Source organism: Spea bombifrons, chromosome 4 (assembly GCF_027358695.1).
Source record: "Spea bombifrons isolate aSpeBom1 chromosome 4, aSpeBom1.2.pri, whole genome shotgun sequence".
NCBI classification, from domain to species: domain Eukaryota; kingdom Metazoa; phylum Chordata; class Amphibia; order Anura; family Pelobatidae; genus Spea; species Spea bombifrons.
The window spans coordinates 92,219,728-92,233,034 of NC_071090.1; the positions used below are offsets into that span (position 1 = coordinate 92,219,728).

At 37.9% G+C, this 13,307-nt stretch overlaps 1 protein-coding gene across 2 annotated transcripts in view; it reads right to left on the minus strand.

Moving 5' to 3' along the window:
- Positions 1-4,193: 4,193 nt before the first annotated feature.
- The window catches only part of IGDCC3 (immunoglobulin superfamily DCC subclass member 3), a 40,533-nt gene continuing 31,419 nt past the window's right edge, over positions 4,194-13,307 (minus strand). Inside the window, exons 8-14 of one of the 2 annotated variants that reach the window (XM_053464125.1) lie at positions 11,867-12,114; positions 9,637-9,801; positions 8,929-9,117; positions 7,789-7,893; positions 6,326-6,452; positions 5,677-5,881; positions 4,194-5,054 (exon numbers count right to left, since the gene is read on the minus strand). In XM_053464125.1, the coding sequence (XP_053320100.1) occupies positions 4,905-5,054; positions 5,677-5,881; positions 6,326-6,452; positions 7,789-7,893; positions 8,929-9,117; positions 9,637-9,801; positions 11,867-12,114 (1,189 nt within the window). In that variant the 3' untranslated portion in view covers positions 4,194-4,904. Of the gene's footprint in view, positions 5,055-5,676; positions 5,882-6,313; positions 6,453-7,788; positions 7,894-8,928; positions 9,118-9,636; positions 9,802-11,866; positions 12,115-13,307 lie in introns of both variants that reach the window. The other variant, XM_053464124.1, reaches the window with a different exon arrangement.

A 13,307-nucleotide genomic window follows, 5' to 3' on the forward strand; every position in this document is an offset into this window, starting at 1 on the left:
TTACATAATATTCCCTTTAATGACAGAGCAGGCTTATGCGCTTTTCTTCCCTCCCTAATAACCTACAACTACCATAGTTTGATAGAATGATGGGATTTATAGTTCATGGACAGATGGATAGCTGCATTATGACTACCAATGTGACAGGGAAAGTAGCGTGTCCCCAGAATGGGAATGAATGACATTCAAGTGCCTTATTACTGTTGTATTTACACTATATTATACTTACTCTCGACAGCTCCATCAATGGTGGGTCTGCTTCTTAGACATGTGCACAGTCTAGAATGGCCGCCTTGGCATTGGTCCATAATAATTTACAATTTTTGTTATGACATGCACGCAAAGTGTATACACACTTAAATCCAAGTATCTCATCAACATGCCTACAGACTAGCTTGTTAGTTGGCCTCCTACAGAACAAAAGCATCACTTTCAGAATGTGCTACAAGTGTCACTCCAGTAACAGTACCGAATAGTATCTTTAAAAATGCTGAGCTCTGTTAGAGGACACCAGATGAAGGCTGCCTGTAGCTTTCCAAATGCTGAATGATCGACAAAAGTGAGCTCACCAGCATCGGTAGAACCAAGGTATTTTATATACAATGGTTACAGATTGTTTTGTAACATGTCCCATACACATCTACAGCATAACCTTTTAGATTTGCATATTTTGAATGTTTTTGACATTTCTGCTACCTTGGGTGTTCAACATAGACTTAGTACTATTGTTCAAGAACAGGGCTCATTAAATGGAAGGCCAGACAGATGCCAGCTCTTAGATGTACACAATGCCTTTCTTAAGACTTTCCTTTTGAGAGTTCCTGTATCTCAAAATACTGGGATACAATAAAATTTATTTTAAGGGACCACAAATAGATTTTTTATTAGCCGCAAGGGCCTTCGGTGCCAAGGCCTTCTCTTCAACAATACGCTGTCTATACCATTCTGGAGACATATACAACGTACTGACTGCCAAGCTGCTCTTGCTTATCCTGACCTGCAGTATGATGAATTTGCAGGTGTCCAACGTCCAATGACTGATCTGACAACCCTAATTAGGAATTGGGCTTGTGGCTTTTGGGCATCTGAGACCTACTTTTCTGAATACTGCTGTAACCTAAAAGTCTGCCCCAATTGACCTATGTACTCTCAGTCTAAACTCTTCCCAAAGTCACGATGACACACAGCTTCATGTGCATAAAATCCACACAAAGAGTCCTATATACCTAATGACTGCAGTTGGCTGATCACTTTGCTTTTGTGTTGTTTTATGAATTGTTGTTTTATCTTATAATATTGTTTCCATTATGTAGCTTTTTTCTCCTGAAATCCATCATTTTGAAGGAGAAGCAGAACTGCTGCCAGAGGGTTGACTATCACATTCAAAACAACAGTAGTTAAGTACTAAGAGTGATTAATTTGAAAACTTGGACTTGACACCCCAGCAACAAATGAAATGATTCAATCAGCAAAATTATTCAATTTGTTGCTATGGTAAGCCAGTATCACTTATCACACCTTAGTCATAAAAGCCTCACCCAATGGGGGTTATGTTTAAAAGGTAATTTGGTGTAACGTTTTAAAAGTGGTCTTATTACCATAGCAACCATCTTAATGGGTCTGCTTATTGAAACATAATTTGATAGCCGAGTCCACTTTGACTCAACCCTTAATTGGTTATTGGTTTTGTCTTAGATTCAGGATACTCATGTTTATTTCCCTTACTGTATTAACCTCTACCTCTCTCCTGTGAGACTGTTCCACCTATTTACCACTCTCTTAGTAAAGAAAAACCTTCTTACATTACATCTAAGCTTCTGACCTTCGGGTATGGAAACTCATTCCATTGGTTACCATGGTGATAAATCCATTTTTCAAACTTTGCACTAGAATCCCATTTTTATACATAGCGTCTCTTATGCTTGGTTTAGCCACTTATGGTTCCAGAATACCATGTGCTGTACTAGTCCCAGAGGCAGCTATACAATTAATAACTATACTTTAATATAGCGCAGACACAGGATAGCAAGATGACCAGAAGGGCCACTGTGAGGAGCCACAAAGAAACAATTGCAATGTCTACTGTGCATTAAGCACATTATTGAGACATTAGGCTTACACCCTGCCAGGTTAGCCCTAAATGAAGCAGAGCAAATAGATACCTGGGAAGAAATGTTCTCTACTGTTGGTTACTATGACAATATTATTTGGTGCCAGTAAGAGAATAGTTGTTAAAATACCCCCCTGGGTATATCTCATTCACATTAGGAATGTGAAACACACACATGCTAAGGAAACAAAATCAGAAATACCCATACTTCCACTCTTACAGTATGAAAAAAAAGAAAAAGAAAACAAAAATGAGGTAGCAGTTGGTGTTCAAAGTTTGGAAGTGCATCATGTTAAACTCTAAAATAATAGTAAGAAACAAAAGGAAACTAACATTAAAGGACCGCCCCAGTCCCGTTTCCAGTGCCTATTGGAGTCATGTTTTATGGATTACAATGCATTTTACTGCGTGTGAATTATTGCATTAATTCTTTAGTTATTGGAGTTAGAACACGACAAGCCTATATCATTTTTCTCCTTCCTGTTTAAGTATGCTCCCTGCACATGGCTCTGTAGCCAACAAATGAAATTCATGTAAACAATAAATTAATGTTTCCGATAAAATCAATCCCATGAGTCACATGAGTCCTAGCTGAACACCGATGTCCAACTAACATACGTGAAATTCACTTCACTCATTGAATTTTAAAAGGAGTGTTACTGAACATGCGCAGGAAGTGTATTACGTATGCTTTATGCTTATGGGTTTTAGTAGAGGTAGCGGGAGAAGTCTGATTTTCAAATGCCAATAACTAGAGAATGTATACAATAACTGACATACTGTAAAATACATTGAAGTCCATACAAATTGGACTCAAATAGTCACAAAAAAGGGGGACTAGATTGTCCCTTTAGTATATCATTTGCCAAATACTGGGGAATCGGTTTTTACAATATACATTTTGTGATTTTATGCTTAAAGAAGAAAAACAACATATGAAATATGAATATTAATTATCAATTCATCATATAGAGTTTTTTTTTTACCCAGCATGAGATTACATCACATAGACCTAAGATATTCTTGGGTTGGCAATTAATCAGTCCTGGAAACTTTGATAAAGTTGCCAAGATAAATGGCACAAAATGAAGTGATATCATCTGATATCACAAAAAACAAATACATTATAAATTAATAGTGGTGATAAAAAAAAACAGAACCTTGATACAGAGGCACAAAGGGTGCATGTGAAGAATGTACAACTGTATGTACAAAAAAATTGCTTACAAAGAAAAAAAACTACAAACTTCATAGCTCTTACTGACTTATTAGGTTTTAAATATATGTGTATATGAATATAAGAGAATGTTGGGTAATACTGTACTATATGACCAAAAGTATGTGGACACCGCACCTAATTATTAAGTTTAGTCACATTTAAGTGGCACTGTCATAAAAAGTTTGTAAAATGTCTTAAAGCTAGATCTACCCTAGTCCACTTTAAGTGCTATTTCTGTGAAGGCACCTTTCTGTTCTAGCATGACTGTGCCCCAGTGCACAAAGCAAGGTCCATAAAGACATGGTTGAGTGAGTTTGGTGTGGAAGAACTTGACCGGCTGCACAGAGCCCTGACCTTAAACCCATTGAACACATTTGGCATACACTGGAACGCAGATTGCTAGCCAGGACTTCTCATCCAACATCAGTGCCCGACCTCACAAATGCTGAATTGACTGAATGGGCACACATTTCCAATTTACACACTCCAAAATCTTGAGGGGAGTCATCCCAGTAGAGTGGAGGCTGTTATAGCTGGAAAGGAGGGGTCAACTTCATATTAATGCCCATGTTTTTGGAATGGGATGTCCCAACAAGCTCATATAAGCGTGAGAGTCAGGCGTCCACATACTTTTGGTCATATAGTGCATATTTGCTAAGCGTTATATAATAACATTGTAACAGGATTAAAAGGCAGCAAGGTGGCTGCTAATAATGGGAACAGCAGTTTTACATCTTTAGTTATTTGATGATTTGTATTTCACAGATTCTATGAATGTAGGGAAATTACACCGTCATGCAAATTAGATTGCATTGTAAGCTGTTTGACTTATGACACAGCTCACTTTGTATCATGGTATCAAGGTTTTCTTTTGGTTTTGACACTCAATCAACTTTTCCAGTCCTTATTCCTCATTAGATGAGTCATTTCAACAAATGTGTGTTTCTTTACAGCTGTCTCCTCCCTTTAAAAAGTTAAAATGCAGATAAAGTCCATATAATGTAGGGGAGGGTGTCTATACTGGCCACATACAAAGGAATTAAGACTAGGAAACAAATTGTACTTGAAAAACATTCATCCCGGTTGAGGTAGGTTTGGAGGATGACCTCTGTATAGACTCCTTGTTACAGTTTATATCATACTCTCTATCCATCAACAGAAAAAATGTAAAAAATAAAATCACAGTCCCACCAGGCTAGGAGAGCAGCAGACATCCCTGGGAAATCTCAGCGAACCTTGACAGTCATTGAAAGAAACGTTGTGAAAAATGTAGAGATGGAATAAATTATTGTGTGGAATTTGTGAATCCCCATGTAAGGTACATTAGCCCAGCAGCCAAATGGCTTAAAGCAGGCAATAACCACGCAGTGACTGTCAAAAACAAAAGGCTGCCAAATGTTTCCCAATAATAACAGTCTATAAGGGCCAAGTTCTCATTTTTAAACAAAAAGTACAAAAATCTATCAAAATGATGCCAGGGGACCATGGGATTTAAACAATGGAGACCTGAGATTGTGCAGAATGCTTCACCAGCCAGGGCTGGAAGAAGCATGTGAGGATTCTGTCAGTTTAGACTTAGAGGAAGGTTGATGGTTCAGTCTTTGATTTGGGTGCAACGTTTGCATTAAGAGATCCCGGAGGGTCTTCTTCAGCAAAGCTGAGTTCATCAGGAGTAATGGTGGAAACCAGTGTTTCATCCAAACAGGTGGCGGGTTCACCATGACACTGAGCAGAGAGAAATATAGTGGGTTAACTCTTAAATACAATGCATCCTTACTAGACATGAAAAACGTTATGGTTTAAATCAAAACAAATAAATTAATCCTACAAGGCCAACAGCTTGTCTAGGATGTCTGAAATAGTCATATAACAGCAATTAATATTGATTATTTGATTCACATTAAAGTATTGTACTGTGCAAACGCTTTAGGTAGGTGTGGCAAAAATGCTGTGAAGTAGGAATATTTCCAAAAATAGACACATTAATAATTTATTTTTAGCATTTAACAAACTGCAAAGTGATTGAACAGAAGAAAAATCTAAATGATGGTATGGCCCCCACAGAGCCTTGATGTCAACATCATCAAGTCTGCCTGTGATTACATGAAGAGAGAGAAGCAACTGAGGCACCCAAATCCACAGAAGAAAAAGTTCCATGAGATGTTTGGAACAACCTACCTGCAGAGTTCTTAAAAAAAAAAATACAGTATGTGCAACTTTGATAAATAATTAAAATAAACTTTATAAAAACTGTAAAAATAATACAGTACTGTATTATATAAAATATTAGCTCTCCCCTACCACTATATTAAAACATTAAGTATGACTGTCAGAAAGCATTTCTTACTAAGACGCTTTCTTCTTCGTGTGGTGGTCGATGAAAGAGTTGCTCCATTTCATTGAGGTCATACACTTTTGCCTTTGTTCTTGCTGCCTCCCCATCTGTCAGTATGCCACCGTTATGACCTGCTGTATCAGGACCTCTTCCAAAACCAGTGCTGGGATTTTGTGGCGCAGAGTGCTGGTCCTGCATTGTTTTACACTTCATGAGTCTGTGTATAGCAGAAAAAGCAGGGAATCAGACCGTCAGCCAGTAATTGTTTTCTTGCCCAAGCCTATCACACTCCCATTTTTTTCACTATATAAAAATCCATTTGCTTAAATCCAGTATGTTTTTTTATCACTTGATACAACATTGTACAATGTTGCCTGTTCTTAACCAGTGATAACATTCAAGGTAACCTTCTCTTTATACCTCATATATTTTTTACCAGCTCCGTTCTGTCTTAATTCTGGTAACTTAATGTTATATTTATACATAAATGTTCTTTAAAATTACTTTTACCCTGGTGCATTAATCTTTAACTATATCATTTAATATTCTACTATTTCTATTCTTTTCCACTTTTTTTCCCTTTTACCCAACGTTCCTATTGGTCTTTCTCCATGTACATGTAATGCTCCCGTCCATCTCCCCCTCCTACCTCCCACGGTACCCGAAAATGAGGAAGAGCACGCAGAAGATGATACAGGTCACCCCGATGTGGATCCCAATGATAATGCCAGTAGTGGAGGATTTAGACCTCTGATCATCACTCACACAGTTACAGGATGGGTTCAGCACTGTGGATAGCAACAAGATGCTTTATTTAGTTTCACTGTTAAACGGTAACATCATTGCCACTGGCATTCCAATAATACTTGAAAAATTAGACCATACTATTTGCATTTAAACACATTCTTAAATGTTGTAAAATTATAATTCTACAGCAATCCATAATGTTTTATCTTGTTTTCTTTACAAGCTACTTGTATACAAATTTCTTTCACCTATATGAACCATAATTTACACAGTAGGAGTTACAAAACGTGGCTCTAGTCGACAACAGTTATAGGACGATATGGTTAGTGAGTGACTGTGAATGGGGGTCTTGTTATGGAAGTTTAATTATATTTATCTCAATACTCTTTGTTATTGATTTATAAACACCAATAGAGGCTATAACCATGTGTGTATATTATAAGCTATATAAAAACAAGTCACTGACAATCAGACAAAATTACACACAAGCGAGCCCAGGAAACAGGCTTACGGGATGAATAATTAGGACGCTGAACGTTATAAGAATCGGATGTTAGATGAAGCGGCTGTGCACCTTAGGAAGCCCTGAGTGGCGAAACGCATTTGACTGGCCCCCTCATCTCTTTGTTTTTCCTGTTCAGCGTGGGTGAAAGCTCCTGCTTCTAAGGACTGTTTCTGGTGTTTATGATAAAAATTATCTCTATGTGCGTTTATACATCAATAACAAAGGGTTTGAAATAAATATAATTAGATTTTATTATAATCAATTTCTTTTACTGGTTTAAATAATAATTGTATTTTGTACTCTGTTCATTCTTTATGTATATATTTTGTTTAAAAGGTAGATTGGGTGCTTTCTACTTGATTAAGTGAGAGGCATTCTATAATGTACACCTCATTTTTAAACATAGTGCATGTTTAAATGTTCCCTCACTTTATTAACATCTACCGCCCCTCGTGCAAAGTAAAACTTCCTTATATCATCTAAGCCTCTGACCCTTTATGTTTAGACTATGACCATGTTGTAAAATGTATAATTTAAGATACACTTCCCTCTTGCATTTTTTTAAAACCCATTTATAAATGTAAATGTTTCCATCACACCCCATCTCTCTTCTCCCTAAACTATTCATCCTTCTTTGCTGCCTTCTTACCCATTCAATACACTTTATGTCCGCATTTATGTGATCCAAGTGCACTCAGCTGTTTTCCTTTCATTATGGGAGTGGCAATGTCTTAATTCCTCTTTTTGATTTTATTTATGGGATAAACATTAATTTTATAACACTCTGGTTTTCAGAAAAGACCACTTTACTTAGTGCTGTATTTTAGAATGTTCTAACATATAGGCTAACTTTGTCTGTGATATTCTTTCACCTGGCCGGGCAGATGCCTCTTTCAGGGATACAAAGCGTACAGTGGAATTCCCATCCCCGTGCTGATTATATGCCAGGAGCTTCACCTCATACACCACCATGGGATCTAGAAACAGAGAAATCACAAATAGCATAATCACAACCAGCTCAATAAGTGAGCTCCTGGCCAGTCTGCTGCCGATAATAACCACTTACAGATCATTTTCTTTGTTTAACTACCTTTTCAATTACCTAGACATCTTGACATGCATTTGGGAAGCCCAAAGAAGTACTTAGTCCTCCATTCTTTCAACTTCCAAATCGGAATGGTCATTAGAATGACACAAAGGTGGGCTTGTATTAGTCTGATTATGAAGTCAGAGTTTATGCAAATGACACTAATCTCTGTGATAAATGCTTAATAGCTTGACAATTACACCCATCTAAAAATTAAACAGCATGCAAATTGCGACAGTCTGTATTATAACTTTGCAAATTAGCTGGTGTTATTTGCATTTTAAAAGATTACAAGCTCACAATGCAGTAGTGTCCCCATCATTTTTGGGTATCTTGCAGCACAAACGGACAAAAAGTATTAATACTTCTGTTTTTATTTACTAACACAAACACATTTAAAATATAATCAAAAACTTCCGGACAATCTGTTTTTAAGTGCATAAACATATAGTTACAGAAAACTTGACATTTAATATTGCAGGTTTCAGCAAGCAGACCCCTCCATGCGTTCTATAGCGGTTTCAGTAGATATTCGATGTATTATTACAAGGAGGGGAAATGTTAGAACTAACAGTGGTGAAATGTCAGTGGTGAAAATATAATTTAAGGGGGCTCTAGCAAACAGTCTGCTCCGATAGGGTTATTACTGACACTAATCCACTACATTACATGTTTCATATAAAAGTAATGGCTGCAGAGAAGGGCTAGGTACAGCTGGAAGCAATGGAGAACAAGCCAACCCATCCACCCTTACAAGTAAAGCATGGAAGAAGAGGAAACAAACATTCAGGCATCTTAAATCAGAGCAGCCCGACGGGCAATCCCGTCCACTTCTTACCAGCCTCACTTGACTGGCTAGGTGCTAACCTTACTCCCATGTTGTGTTAGTATTGTGGGAGGCCATTTATAATGACATTTTCCTTACCTAGTTTGCAGATATTGTAAGAGGTGACATTGCTGGGGAGTAGCATGGGTCCGGTGTAGTGTGGAAGTGATACTTTGCGGTAATAAAGCTTGAAGCCCTCGTTCTGACCCAGTTTGATGGATGGTTCCCATGCAGCTTGGATGGCCGTGCTGTTCAGGACCTTGATGTAAAGGGATGGGACAGCCGGCACTGCAAGCGGATCAGTGTATGAGCGATGTACATAATTAAAAAGCCCAACAACCAACGTAAAATACATAAATGGCTGTTCATTATATCATGCATTTGGCCTCTAACAACTTTGTTCATTGGTAGAATGAATGCAACGTAAATGCCAATGATCAATACATCAGAGCGTTACTTGACACCGCTTGTGTGCAGCTCTCCTATTGGATGAAAGAAAAATGTTTTTTTTTTTTTGTTTTTTTTTAAAGATCCTAACTAACTAGATTTTAAAACAAAAAGGGTTTCAGCCAAAACACAGTTATCCAGCTGCTGCAAAATTACAATTCAATTCATTGTAAGATCGCAAAACACATTTCAGTTGCTGACGGAGCATCATAAGAGTTATTGGTGCACAAGAAAAGGGGCCATTAGCAACCCTATATCCACTAGAAAATGTATCAGGGTTTAGCTTCTTATTTAGCTAATGAACATGCAATGGATACATTCTGCTGAATACAAGGTCACTGGGAGCTCCTTCTCTCCTACCTTCACCAAATGTGCCTTGCACTACAGTAGCTGATGCTTTGCTGGCTCCTCGAGAAGTATATGCCTTAATGTAGAAAATGTAAGTGGCTGAGGGTTCCAGGTCTGTGACCACCTGCAGAAAGGTGTCCTTGCTCACAGCCTCCTGATATTCCATTTGGGCAGGATCTGAACACAACACAAATTTAAAGATTAAAAAAATGCTTCATAGGATTCAGTTAGAAGATATAAAATCGTTTCTAACCAGACAGGACAATTAAAATACACCATTACAATTAAAACTCTGCATTTCCACAATCCACACGAAACAGCTCCTCAGTGAAGAGCATCGTTTAGAGAACACCTGCCCATATATTTCCCATACATTTCCCATTGTTTGTAAATCCTCTCACTGTACGTATCAAACATTACCAGCACTGGTAAATCACTTCATGTCCTTGCCATTAGTGTATCTTTTTAATGTCTCAAAACACATCCATCTTTTCAGTGTAGAGATATTCCTACCATTGTTATCAGACCTTCAGACCTTTCAGAAAAGCTAATGCACTTGAAAAGCTGCTATCTTGGCAATTAGGGTATAATTTTCTCTTCTTTACCCTGAAAACCATAGATAATTTAACATGTTGGACCATCTAGTACCAACAAGTGTATTTTGTAAAACGATAGGGAAGTATAAACACATCTCCAGTCAGAAAACATGTACACAAAGTATAATTTTTCATACTTTTTACTGTAATATGATGGGAAACTTTACTGTGGAGTTAGTTATTTCCAACTATTTGTAAAACCGCCTAACATAGGATATCGCTTAAAATGTCCAGTGCGCAGTACACAAAGGGTTAATTTCACGCTTGATTTTGGGAAGATTCGTAATGTAAATTGCCCTAATCTGTATGGAGATTAGTCCAATTACATGTAAATTAGGTACATGCATATGCATCAGGGTAAAAGATCAGTTCACAGGGTTTGGAGTCATCTTTGATCTGTCTGTGTAAAAGTGTTAGAGGTTAACCCATTTGCTTTTACATGTTCAGGGCAACTCATTGAAATGCAACATTAAAGAGGAATTATAAACAATGTAATTGTTAGCATCACTTGATTCAGTTATCAGAACTGCTAGTATGTAGGTGTTTTATAATTAAGGTAAGAGTTTTCTTTAAATTTTGTTTAAAATGAAGTGATTATTTCAGCTCAGAGCAGCTGAGGCAATGACGACAGGCTGTAACAGGAGTTTTGATGGGCATTTCCCTAAATGCCCCATACACAACAATGACTGACAGATCTGGCCACAGAGACTTTTGTCCCTTGTACAGACCCTCGGCCTGTCTACTCTTGAGCTGAGGCCAGTGAACAATAGTGGAAAATCCCGTACAACAATTCATTTCATGTCCTGAACCTTGTCGTCCTGAAACTTGTAGTGTAAGGGGCAACTGTAAGCTATTTTCTGAATTGAAAAATGACAGAGTTTAGTTATTATATATTATTGTGCAGGGAGAGTTACGTATTTATTCACATTGAGGAAGTGTTAACTGACTCGTTATAGACAAATAAATGGGTTCCCATCTCTTTCTTTCTTTGCCACAATTCAACTTTCTGCACCCTCTTCTAATCACCGGTCTTTGTATGATTACATGAGATGTAGGCCAGCTTAGGATAGAGACCACACCATCTGCCATAATATATGGGTTACACTGTTCCCTCACTACTTTAATAGTTTTGAACATGCTTCAAGCTTCCTCAACTGTTAAGATGTTATTATCATCAATCTTATTTATAAAATATAGATATAATATTAGATGAAACTAGTTGACCTAACTGGTTGAGGATCTAGTTAATATGTGCAAATATTTCCACTGGGGTTGGTTTTGGTGCCCATGAGGGAGATCTGTGCTGCTTCCTTTGCAAAAATGAGCCTGCAAAAGATAATGCAGAAACCTCATGTTTTGACTACTTTTGCAGTACCTGCTCGAGATGAAAAGTGCTGTCCACTGTTTCTTGGATATGGACAAAAGGTTTAGTCCAGTTCTAGTTGCAAAGGCACTAAAATACGACGTGGTTATTCTGACACCTTTACTTAGGTACAGGGAAGAGAAACACAGATCACTTTGCAACCCTACATAGGGGTCATATGATGTTTGTTCTTGTTAACTATTTAATGGAATCAGACTTCTATGCTGCCCTGTAACTCAGGAGAACACCTTGCAACAAGCTAACGTCATTCATACACCTGTACCTGCCATTTTCCGGATGTGCACCACATATCCAATAATCTCTTGTGTATTCTCCAGTGGCTCACTCCAGGACACCTGAATGGAGGTGGATGATACAGTAGCTGCTCTGATATTCTGTGGTGGGCCTGGCAGGCCTTCTGCCCAAAGAACAGAGAGACGAGCACTGGCCTGGCTCGACCCTGCGCTGTTCTGGGCTATGCACTGGTATATGGCTTCATCCTCCTGGCTGATACCAGATATGGTCAGTGAGCTGAGGAGAGCAAAGCAGTTCCTTTGTTAACGAAATGACTTTAGCATCACATTATATATAGAAGTTAATTAAGCAATTGATCTCAGCTGGTATCAGTCTACACATTTTTTACACACCAAGGGAATATATAATTTACAAGCTATTTAAAACAACTTTAAAATATGTCCCCTTAAAAACACACACATCATAAAATGCAGTTTTTGGTTAATTTTTATGCAGTAAATATGGAACTGTATTTTTGTGAAAGTGGTAAGCAATGCATCTTATTAAAGAATGGAACACTTATTTAAGGAAAACCTTATTTAAGGAAATCCCATTAGATTACGCTACTGAGCCTTCTGAAAGGACATTAGCAGACTCTCCTGACTGTGTCTTACTCTGTACCTGAAATGTAAATCTTATCCTGTTTGTTCACAGTGAATTCTGCTGCAATGCAGTAGTCTTAAGCAGATCCCCTTTGCCGATTTGGGGTGAAAACAAGCCTCCCTCACTAAGATTGATTGTGCTGCTTCTCATCTCAGAAGATATACCTAAAGTATACCTAATTTCTGAAAATTCCATTGGAAAGTGAGAAATAACTGTGGGTTCTATTAAAGGAGTCAACATTATTTTTAATGTTTAACAGCTCCTTTTTTTTCGCAAATACTAGAGAGTCATGGAATGTAATAAACATAAAAGTTTATCCTGTTCTTCACTAAATATTTTTTCTCCTGCATATCTCAATAAGACTGCTTCCATAGGCACTACCAGAAATATGATGGATTTTAGAGCAAATGATTCCCATGACTATAACACTAGTAGACAGGGGGTTAAGTATTTCAAAGTCATGGGTGTAAGTCAGGAACCCTTCTGGCTAGATGCCCATTCTATTGAACTGAATGACTTTAATTAATATGGTTGGAGGGGATCAGTATAGCCGAGTACCCTAGTTACCGGTTGTCATAGAGATATGCCCTGGACACATGTTCCCCTCCCTGTCGCCCCACCTCTCACACGGGATGTGTCCACCTAAACCAACTCAGAATACACGGCCAAGCAGAATGGCAAATCCAAGCGGGGTAACAGTTTTAAGACTGTTAGAGCCCTGCCAGAAGGGATGACAACATAGCCAAACATAATATTGTTCTTCAAACTTATTCTATGCAGTTTGTTAGGGTGTTGGACACAAAGCATTACTGCCGTACTCTCAAAAC